At 41.5% G+C, this 18,716-nt stretch overlaps 1 protein-coding gene across 4 annotated transcripts in view; it reads left to right on the top strand.

Moving 5' to 3' along the window:
* Positions 1-18,716, top strand: part of ENTREP2 (endosomal transmembrane epsin interactor 2) — a 381,215-nt gene that overhangs the window by 127,018 nt on the left and 235,481 nt on the right. For all 4 annotated transcript variants that reach the window (XM_084642441.1, XM_084642439.1, XM_084642440.1 and 1 more), the window contains exon 2: positions 1,645-1,701. In XM_084642441.1, the coding sequence (XP_084498567.1) occupies positions 1,645-1,701 (57 nt within the window). The remainder of the gene's footprint in view (positions 1-1,644; positions 1,702-18,716) is intronic.

The following is an 18,716-nucleotide window of genomic DNA, read 5'->3' as shown; positions in this document are numbered from 1 at the left end:
CCAAATTAAAGCAAAAAACCTCCAACTACTTGGAAACCTGCTTACCCAGCCCAAAGAAAAAAAAATTTCTTTTCAAACCTGTGCTCCTTGTAAAACAAAAAAAAATCAAAATCCTAAAGAAACCCCTGCCACTTTTGTCTCCAGTCAAATGGGTAGAGCACACCCCCCCTATTTACTTTTAGGAAGAAAAGAAAAAAAAACCTCTGGGTTGGAAGACTGTGAATTTCCCTGCAGGAGTTAAGTACCCTGCCTCCAGGCAAAGAAAACCTGCAATTCACAAGATAATCCCCTTTTGTCTCTGCTTGGCCACAAAGCAGAGAGAAACCAAGCTGCTTTCAGTTTCAAAGCTGCTTTCTGGACTTTCTTTCCAAAGAAAAAAAAATTTCCTTTTTAAAATCTGTATTTCTAGTTCAAAAAATCTCAACTGGATCTCAAATGATTTCAGGTTAATCCCACCACTGTGCCACCATGTCAAGGTTCCTCCCCCACTCTGAACTCTAGGGTACAGATGTGGGGACCTGCATGAAAAACCTCCTAAGCTTATCTTTACCAGCTTAGGTCAAAACTTCCCCAAGGTACAAAATATTACCCCCGTTATCCTTGGACTGGCCGCTACCACCACCAAACTAATACTGGTTACTGGGGAAGAGCTGTTTGGACGCGTCCTTCCCCCCAAAATACTTCCCCAAAACCTTGCACCCCACTTCCTGGACAAGGTTTGGTAAAAAGCCTCACCAATTTGCCTAGGTGACTACAGACCCAGACCCTTGGATCTTAAGAACAATGAACAATCCTCCCAACACTTGCACCCCCCCCTTTCCTGGGAAATGTTGGATAAAAAGCCTCACCAATTTGCATAGGTGACCACAGACCCAAACCCTTGGATCTGAGAACAATGAAAAAGCATTCAGTGTTTTACAAGAAGACTTTTAATAAAAAATAGAAGTAAATAGAAATAAAGAAATCCCCCCTGTAAAATCAGGATGGTAGATATCTTACAGGGTAATTATATTCAAAACATAGAGAACCCCTCTAGGCAAAACCTTAAGTTACAAAAAGATACACAGACAGAAATAGTTATTCTATTCAGCACAATTCTTTTCTCAGCCATTTAAAGAAATCATAATCTAACACATACCTAGCTAGATTACTTACTAAAAGTTCTAAGGCTCCATTCCTGTTCTGTCCCTGGCCAAGACGACTACAGACAGACACAGACCCTTTGTTTCTCTCCCTCCTCCCAGCTTTTGAAAGTATCTTGTCTCCTCATTGGTCATTTTGGTCAGGTGCCAGCGAGGTTACCTTTAGCTTCTTAACCCTTTACAGGTGAGAGGAGCTTTCCCCTGGCCAGGAGGGATTTCAAAGGGGTTTACCCTTCCCTTTATATTTATGACAACCCCCAAATATTTTTCAGAGTCACTGCTTCCCAGTGTAGAGTCCCCATCCTGTAAGTATGGCCTACATTATTTGTTTCAATGGCCTATCTTGTACTATTTACTTTCTAGTCCCAGCACTTTTGGAAACCAATCACTTGTCTTACAGTTTGTTTGTGTATTGTTCTTTTTCTTAAAAGATACTGTTACTTTTTTTAGGTGTTAGTATAAAATCTGTGTCTCTTTGCTGACCCTTTTCACGTGATTTCAGGTGCTGTTGTCAGGATTGATTGGCGTTGTCTCATGGAAAAGGCCTCTCTCACTTGTGGTAAGTGATATTGCTTTCTTAGTCAAGTCAGGCAGTTCCTTGACCTGCAATGGATGTTAAACATTTGAAACTAACATACTTAAGAACTGTGTACATCTCATCGCTTTTCTCCTTAGGCATTTGTGTAACTAGTTTCAGTAGCTTTGTGTTGTGGGTTTGAACCCATTGAGTTTTCACTTTGAGTTTGGGGTCCAGTTTTGCTCAAATCTCAAAGTAAAACTGAGTCAAAACCTCCACCAGGTTTTTTTTACATCAGGCAAGTTGCACATTTCACATTCAATGCAAACCAAAAACCCAATTTAGATTTGCTCAAAATTTTAGTGAAATTTAATTTGCAACTTATCTTGAGCCCAGTAGGCGTCAACTACTTTACAATTTTGTTTTGAACATTCACACAGGTCTCGTGTGGTATCCTCAGAAATTGTTATTTCTGTGTAGAATAATAAACGTTTGGGGCACACAGAGAAATTTTTACATCAGAACATTAATGAACTTGTAACTTTCAAGCTATATCCCCACCAATATCCCCAGAATATTACATATTCTCGTAGAAGAAGACTTAAAAGAAGACTAAAAAGATACCTTTCAGCTATTTTATTGGTTTGTCTGGTCTAGTTAATGTCCCCAATAAGTAAAATAATGTCTTGCTAGTATTATTTTAAAAGAGGCTTTGTTATACCACATGCTAATTATGAATTGAATGGTTCTCATTACATATATTCATTAAAGAACCAATAAAGAGATGTGGGACTGTTTTCATCTTTAACACATTTACTATAGAATCATGGACTTTAGTAAAAAGGACCACGTTGCATACCTCTCCCTGGTTATGACCTAAAATTACATTAATCATAAAAGTTGCTGTTATTAACTAAAGAAAATAAGTGTTTTGAACATATTCTTTTTGGAAATTTATTTCCATTTAACTGATAAACATTAGGTATTATTTGTTATCGTGTTAAAGCATGGTACAGGGAACCAATGAAGCTTTCTCATGTTCAAACAGGATATATCCAACCAATATTGAATAGTATTCATTTTTTATCCTTTAGATAATAATTCAGCAAGCCGAGTTTGCTGATGAGTTTAAAAAACATTTAGTAGTCCTCACTTTATCCATTTTGGATTAGTAGCCTCGGCTGAATAATTTATCATATTTCAACTTGTCAAGCAGACGATTGAGTATGAATGAATATCTAGAATATAGATATTCTCTCAACAAAAAGAGCTACCAAAATGTTTTATGGAGCCTATCCATTAATTGGATATACTTAGGGACATTCACTTAGGAAAAAAGGATTTATTTGCCAAGAGCAAATTAAAGCAAAACCTTGAACACTTTTGACTTTAGGCTACAACACTTTAGACAGAAACCAAATGCGCTTCTAGTCCTGTGTTGTACATTAAAATTTCCTAACATAACATATATAATGTGAATATTGTATTGAAATCCGAGCACTTGAAACAAAGGAGCTGTGTTGGGGGTTCTGTTTGTTTGTGACAGCAAAGGGAAAAAAACACGTTTTATTGACAGTAATATAGCCATTAACAAACTTGTGATTTGTTGATAAGTCAGATTATTTTATTACTTTTTCCTTATGCTTGCAAAGGATTGAGATGGTTTTGATATTACTGAATTGAATGATTTTGCTGTTTGTGTTAACTCTTTCTAAATTTGAGCAGCAGTAGAAACCAGACATCTGTGTTGCACCAAAATAACTCTCTATTATTTTGGCTACTTTGTTGCTCTTTCAATATATAGTTAAATTCTTTAAACGTTTCAAAATCAGATTTTCCAAATTGTGCATACATTATTTGTGTGTAATTACCATGGTTATTAATGCAATTGTGTATGCCAAGTTATTGAGTATGCATTTGGCATACAGGGGTTGTACAAACACAATTCTGCAACTGTGAGCTTCTGTTTTCTGTTATCATTTGATGCTCTGGAAGCTTGTAAGAGTATTATTCCTCTCCAAAATATTTATTTAATGCTAAGGGTTAACACTGTATTTTTCTTTGTGTTTTGGTTTAACTCATGGGCTTTTTAAAAAAAGTTTACTCTTGAACAAGCATTTATGTAAGTAGGCTCCACTGCAATAGTTTTTATTGTACTGGGTATTTATTATCTTATTATTATGTAATTAGCACTGCTAGTAGATGTAGAACATGTTTTAAATCTTAATTTAATATTTTGTGTGCATAATCAGTGCAGATATATACTTTGTTAACTTAGCTGCTTCTTCGAGTAGTGCCCCATGCGTGCTCCACTGTAGGTGTGTCTGCCCTGCGCCTATGATTGAAGTTCTTTGGTAGCAGTGTGTGTTCGGCTCACACATATGCTCTCCCTCTCTCTTTTTCTGCCTTGAGGCTAATTAACATTGCATGCATGAACCACCCTCACTCAGTTCCTTCTCAACTGCCCTTGGCCAGATACAGCTAATAGCAGTCTTTCTCTTACCTTAACATTCAGTTTTGTTAGCTGCTCTTACAGTTTCCATTCAATGTTCAATGTTTTTCAGTTTTATAAGGTTTCCATTAGTTTCCCCCCTGTTTAAAACAAATAGAAACAAACACACATCTTTAACACACACACCGCCGAATCCCCCAGGCATGTCTAGCTCTCCTTGGTACCAGCGAGTCAACACCGACAGACCCTGAAGGTACCAATCACCACAGTACCGCAGAAGTTCTGATTTTCCAGCAATCTTATGGTCACCAGGACTCCAGAATCCCTGTTGTGTGGTACCAGGGCCTCAGTACCCAACATGTCTTGATCCCTGGAATCGCAGAGGGGCATTCACCTCCAGTCTCCTTATCAGCTCCACCACATTCCAGCCAGGACTCAGATAGTTAGAACCTTGCGCGGATATCTATGGATATAAATCAGTATCTGCAGAACCGCAGTGGTAAAAGGAGCAGAATATGGGGCCTCCACTCCCGGGAGCTAGCGCCTCGCGCCAGCAGCTACTCTGCTGTGGCTGTACCACCCGCAGCTCCGCTCCCAACGCTGCCCCTGTCCCTTCCACACAGCTGTCTGCATCTCCTGTCCGGGGGTATGTGCGCTGCTTGAACGACCAGAGACAGCTGCTGGTGAGCCTGGTGCCCACCCCAGTGAGGGAGGGAAGGGCTGGGGACAGTACAGTCACACCGGAGGAACTGCCAGCTTGGGGCGCTGACTCTTGGGGGGTGGCAGCCCCAAGTTCTGTTCATTTCAGCGCTGTGGTTCCCAGGACAGCCCTGAGGTTCTGTGGATACCAGTTTATGTACGGGTAGTGACCAAGATGATGTCCTTTCACAACCTTTACACGATGGCCCAGCTTTGCACCAATGAAGGCCTTCCCAATCTCACCATCAGTCTGAGCCTTAGCCCTGTGGGTATGACCACCTGTGGATACTGCCACCTGTGCCCTTCCTCCCACCCCAGTAGCCATACTGGGATCTATGGGTGGCATACAGGCACTTAACTTTGCAGGCATCTATTGCCTCCTACCGTGAGTGTCTCCTACAGCCTCTATGTCCAAGCCCCAGAACCTTGAGAGGAAACATTTGAGGAACAAGAGGCCAGCCTAGGAGAGGAGGCTACCCCATCAACCAGCATCTCCTACTCTTCCTCAGATTAGGCGGAGATGCCTTCACCACCGTCCATAGGGGACAACAATTAGAGGCCCAGGGACACATATATACCTACAGCACCCATAGGGGGAGACATCTCGAAGAACCATCATTACTGCACAAGGTGGATAACTTCCTCTTTTAAGTTGTTCCAGGATCTCACAAAAAGGGTGGCAGGCACACTACAAATTCACCTTGAGGAGATTAAGATCCACAAGTTGCTGGATATATTGTGCACATCCTATTGATAATAGACCTCCCAGTTAACAAGGTGCTCCTGGATCCTGCTAAGGTCATTTGGCAAACTCCAGCCTCTATCACACCAACATGCAAAAGGGACAATAAAAAGTATTTATGTACCCTCCAAGGATTCAGAATTCCTCTTCTCACATCCCCCACAGAACTCTATTGTTGTGGATGTGGTGAACTCACGTGGCCAACAACATCATGCTAAGGTCATCCCTTGTGATAGGGATCAGAAAAGGTTAGATCTATTTGGCCAAAAGTCATATTCCTCGGCAACTTCACAATTCCAAATTGTAAATTACCAGGCCTTAATGACAAAATAAGATCACATGAACTACGGCAAACTCCATATATTTATTGACCTTCTGTCAGAAACTCAATGGGAACAGTTTCAGACTAACATACATTAGGGACAGCTAGTGGTGAGAACGGCGCTCCAGACCTCACTGGATGCTTTGGATACTGCAGGCCATTCGGTGTCAGTGATGTTAGTGATTTGTCAGGTATCATGGCTACACCTCTTGGGATTGCCAAAGGAGGTGCAGATGACGGTCAAGGACCCTCCCTTTCAAGAGCTCCAAACTGTTTGCAGATAAGACCAGTGCATCACTCCATACCCTCAAAGACTCTAGGGCCACACTACGCTCGCTCTGGATCTACACATTGGGACAGAAAAGGAAATCCAGTCCTCCATCATCCCATAGATTCTGACTAGCTTAGTACCCACCACTGCAACACTACTATGAACTGAAGTGAAAGATGCCTAAGATTCAGAGGCATAAACCATCAGCCTCTGAATCCCAACCCTCTATTTCGAAAGATCAGTTTTGATGCTTTGGTCAAGGGCCCAAGACACCTGTCACATCATCAGCTGCAACCTACAGACCTTTCACATTCCTTTGGATGTTGCCTTGCTCTTTTCCTCCAGAATTTGAAGAAAGTGGTTTCTGACAGATAGGTCTTGGAGATTATCTCCAATGGGTATTCTATCCACTTCACCTCCCTTCTCTCCCACCCTTCTCCCTGTCCCTCTTCAGGGACGAAACTACTAAGACAGGAAACAGATCACCTCCTGTGCCTGGGAGCCTTAGAACCCGTTCCTGTACACCTCAGAGGCAAGGCTTCTATTCTCGATATTTCCTGATCCCCAAGAAAAAAGGAGGGTGGAGACCCATACTAGATGTAAGAGCGCTGAACAAATGTGTGAAGGCACAAATGTTCAAGATGGTCACACTAGCAGCTATTATCCCATCTCTAGAACAGGGAGATTGGTTCTCGGCCCTTGACCTTCCAGATGCCTTCTTTCATATATCGATCCAGCCATTCCACAGGTGATTCCTCAGGTTTACCTTCGGTCAGGACCATTATCAGTACAGAGTACTTCCCTTTGGCCTCTCCACCACACGCAGAGTATTCTCCAAGGTCCTCTCTGTAGTAGCAGCTTACCTATGTACCTGGGAATCATGATTTACCTTAATTGGATGACTGGCTTCTCAGAGCCCTCTCCTTCGAAGATCCTCTTTGAGACACGCAAAGGACTATATATGTCTTCATGCATTAGGGTGCACAAATCAGTGCCTGAAATCAGCCTGACTCCAGTGCAGTGCTTGGAGTTCATAGGTGCCTATATCGACTCATTACAAGTGAGGGCACTGCTTCCACAATACAGGTTTCACACTCTATCCAGTCTCATAGAGACCGTTCAGGCCAGCCTATATACACCATCCAGACATTGCCCGAGTTTCTCTGGCACATGGCAGCATACATGTTTGTGATATGTCATGCCAGACTACACATGCAGTGCCTGCAGGCATGGCTCAGGTCTGTCTATGTACCAAACAGAGACAGACTAGACAAACTTCTGTCAATGCCCTTCAGGGTCAAAGACTACCTGGATTGGTGGAAAGGCCCTATGAATGTATGCATGGGGGGTCCCATTCACACAATCCCACAAATATTGCTTCTAGCCTGGGTGCATCCCTAATAGGCTCGGGAGCCTATCTGAACAACCACAAGGTTCAGGGCAAATGGTCCCCCATGTAGTCGTCCCTTCATATCAAACAGTCTTGATGTACTTCTATACAAATTACCTCAGTATCCTCCTCCCACCCTGTCATGCTAGACTACATACTGGGCCTCAACAGGGCAGGGCTATCCCTCAGCTCACTCAAAATACATCTTGTGACCATAACAGCCTTCCACCAGCACATTGAGGGTTATTCAGTCTTTACTCACTCAGCAACAAAGATTCCTCAAGGGCATAGGGTACCTCTTCCCTCAATCCAGACGCTCCACGCTGACGTGGGACCTGAATCTAGTTCTAAGGAGTCTAGCTAGACCATCTTTTGAACTATGGCCACGTGTTCTCTTGCACATATATTAGTGAAGATAGGAATCTTAGTAGCTATCACCTTGGCTAGGAGGATAGGAGAAATAGCGGCATTAATGGTGCACACGCACCCTTTCACAATTTTCTTTAAAGACAAGATAACTCTCAAACCACACCCAAAATTCGTTCCCTAGGTGACTTCATCTTTTCACATGAACCAACTCATTCATCTTCCCACATTTTACCCAAAGCCTCACTGTGATAACAGGGAAACTATAATACATATGCTTGATGTTAGGAGAGCCTTGGCCTCCTATTTGGATAGGAAGAAGGCCTTTAGGAAATCTCCCAAGCGCTTCCTGTCAATTGTGGAAAGATCAAAAGGCACAGTAATATCTGCTCAGAGACTCTCTAAATGTGTCTTGAATCGTATTAAGCACTTGTGGTGGGGTGGCTGCCCTACCCTATGAGAAAAAGGGCTGGAACAGGCCAGGATTGGCTGCTGGTCTGTGCAGCTTCTGACAAAGGCCTGTAGAGAGCCAGTCAGGGCCGGGCTGGGTCCTATATAAAGACTTCCTAGCAGAGGAGAGGACAGTCTCTCCCTGGCTAGCAAGGGAGGAGGACTGGCTCCTGAGGTGAGGGAGGTAGCACCTTAGACAGAGCAGTGCTGGGCAGGCTTGGGGAAGCAGAGGAGAGCTCCGGCCCAGTTACCTGCCAGGCTATGGCCTCTGCTAGAAAGGGTCGAGAAGGTGCACTGGGTCAAAGGGGAAGTAGCCCAGGGAAGATAGGCGGTCAAGAGGGGAAAGTAGGAGGGTAGAGAGAGGCTGCTGCTAGAGGGTCCCAGGGTCGGGACCCAGAGTAGCAGGTTGGTCCCCCCTTACACTGCACGTGGCCACAGAGGAGTGTGGCCAAGACAGACTGCAACTTGCCCCTGAGACGAGAGGCTAGACATTGGGATTGTGGTTGGCCACAGAGGCAGGTGCAAGCCGAAGGACAGTCGTTACTACCCCTCCCCCCCCCAGAACGGGGTGAGACTGGAGTAGTGGGCACTGCCGGAGGGCAGTGTCCTGAAGCGGACACCACCGAGCAGGGAGCAAGGCGGTTCCCAAGCAGATGACGGGTGAGTCACCATGCGCAGAGGGTGCTCCACAGCTGACGAGAGCTAATTTCCGGAGCAGCCAGTAGGAGGCGTCTGGTGGTGGTGAGTGGAGACCCCATCAGACTGCTGCTATTGTGCTCGTAATTTGGTACCTCCACCTGGAATCCATACACGTTCCACAAAGTCAGTTTCCATCTCGGTCACCTTCATTAAAGATGTTCCCAGTCCAGAAATCTTCAGGGCAGCAACCTGGGCATCTGCTCATACTTTTGCAGAACACTATGCAGAACAAGAGACTCCTCTTCTGATGCCATTGTTGTCTCCACTGTATTGTCGTCCTTAACAGACTCGACTCTGAAGCCCCAACCCTCCATTGGAGATACTGCTCCGGAGTGACCATAGAGGAGAATCCATAGGGACATTACTTGAAGAAGAAGAAGTTACTCACCTTGTGCAGTAATGATGATTCTTCAAGATGTGTGTCTGTATTGGTGCTCCACAACCCACACTCCTCCCCTCTACTTCGGAGTTCTTGTTAGTGACTCTGCGATAGAGAAGGAACTGAGGGTGGTTCACCCATGCAGTGTTAATTTGCCTGGAGCAGAAAGAATGCATGTGTTGGCCAAATGGACACTGCTACCAAAGATCTCTGATCAGAGGCACCGGGCGCAGATACACCTAAAGTGGCGCACCCATAGGGGGACACATCTCGAAGAACCATCATTACTGCACAAGGTGAGTAAGTTCTTTTATATTTGTCACTAAATACTACATATCAGTATGTGTTTCATGTATCTTACAGTTACTGAAATGGATTTCCATTCAACAGAATGAAAAGTTAGATTCGCTGGTTTTGGTTTTGGGTTTTTTTTCCTTTTTGTTTTCCTTAGACTGAGCACTGATTCCATTATTTTTCACTCTGCTCCTCTGTTGAGTACAAATATTCTGGGCATAGTGCAGTCAAAGAAGAATATCAAGGACCTTTTCATAGTTTCATCTGCATTTTCCTGTTTTGTTCTCATTGGTGCCATGTTGATCAGAGTATAATCTAAGAAGCTAATTTAAAAACCATATTTTCTCTACATTAATTTATTTTCATTAGAACAGCTGAGGAAACTATCTAAGCCACTGAGAAATGTCTACAATAATCATCTAACTATGAATTGTTTCAGATATGTTCTGTTCTATTTTATTCTTGTTACTCCCTTCCCCATGGAATAGTACTGTAGATGCCAGTCCCATCTATGTAGCAGCTGTTTTCATAGTTCATCTGTAAGAGCTTTTAACTTCATGTACAATAGTACATTCTCTCTACAGGCAGTAGTTGCAAACTATATGAATTATAATAACCTTTGACATGAATTCTAAAACATCTGTAGGGTTTTCTCTCCAAATCTCAGAAATAGAATCACATGTAACTTTATGATGTTATCAAAAATCTGTGCAAGTAAAAGGTTAATACAATTTAATGTAAGTGTATTAGTGCTTAAAATTTATTCAGAAAATTCATTATAGATCCACTTTGGGGCTCATTATACTCAAGATCATGACCTTCATCTAAATGAACATACATCTCTTAGCTGATCATATTAAAACTAGGTTCTTCGTTCTTTAAAAACTGACACGGTATGAAATATGTAAAATACTCAAGGTAGGATTCTCTTGTACTAGTAAAATAGTTTGAGTATTTTAAAAAAAGTGAAAACTAAAACCCTGTTTATTAACTCAGTGTACTATTTCTACTCTAAGTTACCAGTCAGTAAGAAAAAGAGTGTAAATGGAAAACTGACATAAAAGAGCACTTATTAAAATATACAGCTAGAAACTCAAAGATAAAAAAGAAAATGTCAGGACCCAGTCAAAACCAGAAGCAAATAAGAATGTTGATTTGTAGAATTGTCTTGTCCCTCACAGTGTAGAAACCATTGTGAATGTAAGTGTTCCTAAAAGCACTCCCAGCTTCTAATAGTTTGTACTCCTTTAATTTTGGATATAATCGGTTGTACCAAATTTTTGGCAACAGCAGAGTAGACCTGCTTTTTGGCCACACCACAATGTCAACACCACAATCATGGCACAGTAGATTAATTCATTTTACAGATTGTATTCAATAGTTTGGCATTTTATGATGCATCCAAAAGTGAGTCCCAACATTTATACTAGAATAAGGTGCATTTAATAATGGAGTTCAATTAATCAATGCAATTACTGATGTATTTGCATCAATTCTACAACATTCTAAAAAGCCTTTGGAGACAGCCTATCTTGTAGCATTATGTTTATAAATATTACTAAACACTGAGTACAAAAGCTTTTGGGACTTCAAGATCACATTTCATAAGCTGTCTTTGATAATAACATGTCCCTTCTTTATACTTGTAAGACACTACAGCCTTCTTTGTGGGTAAAACAATGTAGTTGTAGACATTGATACTGGCTGTCTGTCTGCCATTGCCATCATTGTATCTTCTTTCTTATAAAGTGTATGGATTGATATTTTTACTATAAAATTAATGCAGCATGAAAATATTTTGGCAGATGTGTATTTTTAAAGATAAATACCATATTCACAACAAATAATGTGGATAACTTTTGCATGGCTGGGAATGGTTGGAAATATTCATTTAAAGTATAGCATATTTTAATCTTGTCAAGTGTGAGTATACTGAATTTATAACTCCATTATTGTCTATTGGATACACATATCTACTGCAGGATTCAGATCAATAGGTACTCTTTAATTACATAAATTGTGTAATGTTAAAAAGAATTGTTGTTAATCAACATTACTACCAGAGTGGTGTAATTCTTGTACCGTACTAAGTTACTTCTCTTCATTTTTTTCTATGATTCTAGATAAGCCAAAGACTTTGGTTCAAATTCAGCCCTGTTTTAACATCATCATCTTAAATAGAGTTACACCAGGGATGAATCTGACATGTTATATGGAAGATTTTTTTAAACTGTATTGCAATGAAGAAGTTTATTTTCCTTACCTGCAAAATATTTTTCTTTCTTTACTAACTTCCTTGTTCTTTCCTCAGGTCTATGTAGTGTGTTAGTTAGGAAAAATCATTAATACATACATGCATATATGTTAGTAAGGAAAAATCATTCATACATATGTTCCTTACTAACACACTATATAGACCTGCGGACAGAATAAGGAAGTTAGTGTGTGTATGTGTATATAAAAATACATGATAGCTGGAATCTAAACAAAGTTTAACCCAAAGATTCATTAAATTCAGAAGCTATTAGATTAAAAAAAGGGGGGCAATTACTATAATAAAGACACAGCTCTAGAAAAAATTACTGCTGAAAAAGTATACGATATATGTGTAACTGTCCGTAGCACAATTAATATTAAATATATTACCAGCAATACAAATTAATAGTATACACAACATGCTGAGTTATATTAATTGAGAATAAACCTCCTAAACAATTTTTGAACACGTCTTTTAACTGTTACCAACAAAAATATTTGGATGGGAGGCTTTGGGATTGTGCTTCTCCTTTTCATAACTCAGATTTCTTTTTTTAAAGGTATAGATGACACATTGTATCTTTGACTAATTTAGGATCATAGATCAATGACTTATAATGCAGAACGGTTTAAAGTGCTTTGGGCCAAGTGCAGGACAGTGTCTTATAACATAGACCATGACTTCCCTCTCACACGAACTGCAAAGTGAGGAAAAAATTGATCAGCTATGTTTTTTCTGGGTGTTGTACTCTAATAAGCAATATCTGCTCATCTAGCAAGGAAAATCTACATCCACATATATGACTGTAATTTATTTTTGTAATATTGTTTGTAAGATAATTTAGGAGTGGCTCTCCGCATCCTAGTAAACTGCCAGAACAACCCTGGGTTTCTGAAAATATGGGCATCCCCACTTTAATGAATGCCAGCTATAATTTACTGTTAACCAAATCCTGACCCTTGTGTATCTACAAACTATATTCCCCACCTTTCCCTTGACATGCACCAAAAAAATCTATTCAGTGGCATGGACAGTGGAGCCCACAGTTCTGCTGCCTTTCAGTCCTACAATGGATCTTCTGGAGGAAAATATTGGCTAAAGTAAAAAATGCATCTTTATCATTTGTATAATTTTCTAGGCATACGTAGATTATGGGCCAGTTCTTGTACAGCAGTGTGTATTGGAGCAACTCCATTGATTTTAATGGAGGTGCTTCCAATTTAGGCTGGTGAACGAATGATAGCCATTGCTGAGGTGCCAGTAGCATCCCTTACAAAGTCTTGATACATCAGAATAGCACAAGAAAGTAAAACAGACTGTAGATGGTCTTGTACATGTAAACAAATGGAGACAGACAAATGGGTTTGGAGCTGGCAGCAATGAACCACAAAAGCTGACACATATCAAAGGGGAATGACAGTAAACAAATGAGGCCAAAATAAGGCCAAACTGAAGCAAATTAGTGAAGCTAATGAATATCTATGAGGCAGTCAATATACCAAAAAAAAAAAAGGGGGCGGGGGAGCTGACAAATGAGTGGATGGAGTACAGGAAAAGACAAATATGGCTAACAAATTATAAACAAACAGTGCTGGCACATCAGAATACCTAGAAAAGTCTGACAAATGATAACTGAACAATTGGTGAATGACAATAATGGAAAAAGCTGACAAATGCCAAATTAAAAAGAATGCAGCTGATAAATGATGAACGAAAATGAGAAACAGTAAAGGAATGGAAGTGGGTGGTCAGCATATAGGATATATCATGTATCTATTTTTTACTGCAATTTTTGTAGTAATTTTTGCTCCTTTTTCAGTCTCCTAAGAAAGTTCTGAACCCTTTGATGCTTGACTTGAACAGATCATACCTGTCCTCCATTTTCTATACTGGCTTTTTGTAGAATATAGAGTGAAATTCAAGGTCTTGATCTTTATCTTCACTTGGGCCACAAGATATTAGAAAGGTCACTTAAAGCTCGGAGATGCTCACTGGGACCATGGTCGACAGCTCTGCTAAGTGGGCATGATGTAGCAGCCGACTTCACAGTTATAGCTTATTTGTGCAAGAAACAAAGCATAGTACAGGGATGATGCAAGACTGGAATGAAGTAAGTTCTCCCAAAACTAAGAATCATCTCAAACGTAACCATCTTCTGCTTCAAGGGCAAGATACTTCTTTGGCTTTACTTTAACTAATTATAAGCAAACAGGATTTTTTAAAATTATATGTAGATATTGCTATCCAAACAAAACACTACATTGTGCACACAATTTTTCCCCAGGGGAAAGAATGAACCATACATGGTAGAAGTTAGTCACATTGCTTAATGTGCTTAAAGACACTCATACTGTGGTGATGAGGATGGTATAAGAGCCTATGTAGGATAAAATGGATTCAAAACTAGAGTAAAAAAGTTTGCCTACCCCTTTGTTTGCTCAGAAAGAGGGCTCTGAGGAATTACACAGCTCTGAGCAATAATGTTATAGATACATGAACGTGTTCTGATGATAATGTTAACCATAAGAGTGAAGCTGAAGTGTTTCATAAGGTCTTCAGAACCCTGGCATGCATATAGCTTTATTCAGAGACTTTCTGACATGCTATGTGTTTTTGAAACAGAGCACAATACTCTGCGTGAGGACAAAATGTAGTTTTATTATAGTTGCATCTTAAAGGCCATCTTTGAGGTCTGTTGTCAGTAGAATATGCTGCTGTGCAGAAATATGTGTAGTTTTGTTCCCATGAGGGAAGGGAATGCTGCATGTCACTTTTGGAACAACTTCCTCAGGCTGATGTTCAGGACAACATTGACATGTCTTGGGGTATGCCTTCACTGCTGTGTTATCTTGAGTTATTTCTCTGGAGTCAGAGTAGCCACATTGTGAGATAACATTCAATCTGCTATGTCCACACTGGTGCTGCACTCACTCAAGACTTTTCTGAGAGTTTGTCTTCACTACAGGCTAAATCAGCGCTGCTGCAATTGATGCAGCAGCACTGATTTAGTCGGTCTGGTGAAGACACAGTAAGTCAGCGGGAGAGCGCTCTCGTGTCAACCTGAGTACTCCACCTCAACAAGAGGAGGAAGCTATGTTGGCAGGAGAGCGTCTCCCACTAACCTAGTGTGGTGTAGACACCATATTAAGTCGATTTAAACTACGTTGACTTAAGTTACGTAAGTTATGTAATTTAACTAGCATAACTTACATTGACTTAACCCTCTAATGTAGACAAGGCCAGAGTTTATCCCATGGTTCTTTTCAATTCACTAAGCTGAGCTGAGCTGCTCTATGAATTCTGTGCAAGTTAATTTTGGGGTGAATTAGTCTGTCCTTTCTGGGCATATGAGGGAATTGTGGGAAGAAATTGGAGAACTAGTGGCACTCAAATAGAGCTAGCCTGCTCCAGGCTGCAGAGTGGTCATGTTAACAGCTGATGAGTTGTGCTAACTTAAGTGTTAGTCTGTATCCTAGCCTTTAACTCAAGTAACAGCATTGCCTCTCTCAAGTTAAGCGTGTTTATTATGTGGAAGGGACTTGAGTTAGAGTGAACTCTTGAGTTACAATTCGAGTTAAGTTTGCAGTGAAGACAAGACCTTGGAGGCAACGTTTCCATTTCTGAAATGTTGTTTACTTCAATGTGAGTTGTTTCATACGGGAAATGTGTAAAACAGGGACAAACAGGAAAAGAATCCTAAAATACCACCAAACTTTTTTTTATATATATATATATATATATATATGAAGTCCTTCCTCTATGTGCATTTATTTATGAACTACTTTGATAGAAAAATGTGCTGAAAATGGAATAAAGTGATCTATCTCTCTATCTATAGATATATAGATAGATAGGTATAGATATAAAAATAATAGTTTACTTAGTTTGATTTCAGAATAACGATCTCGTATTGTGATAAGACTGTGACATCAGTAATTTAACATTCATAGTACAGATGAGAATAATATCTGTCACTGATTTTCTGTGTTCCCTGGGGTAAATCGCTTAGCCTTTGTGTTGCAGGTTCACCATCTCTAAAACAGGATTATGCTCACCTACATCACAGAAATTTTGTAAAGATTTGTTAATATTTGTACTGTTCTTTGAAGACAAAAATGTGAATTTCTTCTTGTGTTTGTACAACACATGGTCCACATAAGTGGACCCTGACTCTGATCATAACCCTTGGACACTACTGTCATATAAAGGTTAAACATGTAATACATGTTATTTTGCATACTCCAGGCCCCATTGGATATAATGCTGTGAGAGATGTCCTTGGCTTGTCTCAAATTTTTGAATGAAAGTACAGAACTCAATGCTCATGAAAGTATGTGATGATCAGTACAACTTATTATATCTGGTTGATATTGTGAAACTGTTCTGAAAATTGTTGTAATTGGTCAGTACATACACCAGGGAGGTTGGGTGGAACTGGGAGAAGTCACTTTCCCTAGCTTGTTTGTAGGGGACCAGGGGTTTAGAGCATGCAAAATTACCAGCAGCAAGAAAAAGAACCAAGTGCTGGTAATGGGACATATAAACTTGAGGGGCTCAGAAAGAGATATAGGAAGCTTTGGGCAGTAAGGGAAGAGCCGGGTATGCTGTCATAGCAGATGGGTGTAGAGGAGCTAGCTGTGGGACCAACCAAGATCAAAGAACACAATCTACCTTAAATTGGGGAGAGAGGTTCCGTCGTTCAGAAAACTGAAGCAGGGACAGATGTACTGGGTTTATTACACTTGGATTAATCTATTCATTTCTCAAGCTATTAAAGAAAGAAAAATGGTGTTTTAGAATCCTGTGCAAAGGGTGTCTGTCTGTTTGTTGTGTTACACCTATCAAATGCCTTGAGGAGTTAGCCTGTGGATCCACAATACCCACACAGAAGGAGTTCTGGGAGAGGATGTATTTAAGCTATGTCGGGAATCTGAGCTGTGAATATTGGCCCAGAGGTAGGCAGTTGCACTGTGAGATTACAGCTGTTGAAAGGTGCTGCTGCGTAGAGAATCTGCACCCTGGGATTGTGTCTGTGGACCTTCAGCTAGCGGGCAGTGCCTGGACTCAGTTCAGACTCTAGCAGCTTAAAGCACACAGGGTCCAGTGAGTTGGGTCCTCTTACAGCAGTCTGGTGAGTGCCCAAGAAGGGGACGTTTGGGTAGATTTGTGACAGAGTTTCACATTTGTAAGTTCTTACCATTTCTCTCACTATATGGGAATATAATTTTTATGATGTCTTTTTATGATGTACTGATGATGAATTTTTATGATGTACTGTGTCTGCAAGTGGGACCTCAGTGAAACTTGCTCCAGAAACTACAAACTTCAAATCCAAATGGAAAGTAGGTTTTCAAGCGGAGCATTAGATTCTACTCCTGTACTAGGCCAATGCAGGTTATGTCATGTTGCCACAGGTCAATGGAGGAGGATTCTCTCTCTCTCTCTCTCTCTCTCTCTCTCTCTCTCTGTTCCCAGCATTCAGTGAAGCCCTGAGTCATGGTTAGAGCCTTATGGTGCCTCTTCTGTTCTTAGAGGCTTTTCCCTTTTTCTACTGAGGTAACTTCTACTTCAGTAAGCAGGCCACTGTTCCCCTGCAACTCTGTTTCCCATTGTGGGAGTGAAGAGCAACCAATGAAATAAGGTGGCTCCTAGCTGCATCTCCCGCACTCTTCCTTTGGAAGGATACAGGGAACGGGAGGGGGACAGAGCTGAGGACCAGCCTATTCCCCACACAAAAGGGAAGAGATGTCCATCCTTACTCTACTCCTGTAGCAGTTGCTGGGAGCACTGCAGAAGCAATTGAAGGACAAGAGCACAAAGGAAGATAAAGGCTTCCTTTCTCTGGTGAGGATGTGGCTGTTTCCTCTTCACACCTGTGACATTGGCAGCAGCAAACCTATCTTTGCCCCCTAGAAGTATCAGCATCAGCAAGAAAATCATAGTTCTTGCCAAGTGTTGGGACATGTGGCAATGGGATGAAGTTTTGCTTCGCCATTGGCCCAAGGATCATAGGCACCAACTCCATGGGTGCTCCGGAGCTGGAGCACCCAGGGGGAAAAATTAGTGGGTGCTCTGCATCCACCAGCCGCCAAGCTCCCCCCAACCGCGCCCCACCTCTTCCTCCTCCACCTCCTCCCCTGAGTGTGCCGCTTCCCCACTCCTCCACCAACCTCCCAGCAGTTGCTGCCACCAAACAGCTGTTTGGTGGCGTAGCGAGCTCTGGGAGGAAGGCGGGAGGAGCGGGAACATGGCGCACTCAGGGGAGGAAGCGGGGACGGGGCAGGGGGGGATTTGGAGAAGGAGTTGGAATGGGAGCAGGGACGGGTCAGAGTTGGGGCGTGATCTTCGGGGAAGGGGTGGGAGGGGGGCAGGGCAGGGGTGGAATCGGGGCGGGGCCCGGGGCAGAGAGGGGTCGAGCACCCACTGAGCAGAAGTCAGCACCTGTGCCAGGGATAGTGTACAGTTGTTCACACTGGCCCTATTCTGAGCAAGTGGTAATCCAGTAATTTTACCAGTTTGCACTGTGGCTCCCCACCATTAGTGTGGGTTAGTGAGGTGGTAAGTAGAGCTGGTTGGGAATTTTTCAGCAAAAAGCTTTTTAGTTGAAAAATGCCTGTTGGTCAAAATGGAAACTATTTATGAAAAAGGTTTGACTCACCAAAATCGGAAAAAATATTGGAGGGGAAATACAAAATACTCAGAACAGTTAGCTTTGACATTTTCAAAATGAAAAGTT

The sequence above is a fragment of the Lepidochelys olivacea genome (assembly GCF_965140295.1).
Source record: "Lepidochelys olivacea isolate rLepOli2 genome assembly, chromosome: 10".
NCBI lineage: Eukaryota > Metazoa > Chordata > Testudines > Cheloniidae > Lepidochelys > Lepidochelys olivacea.
The sequence above is the reverse complement of the archived record's forward strand: the minus strand, read 5'-3'. Positions and strand labels throughout refer to the sequence as shown.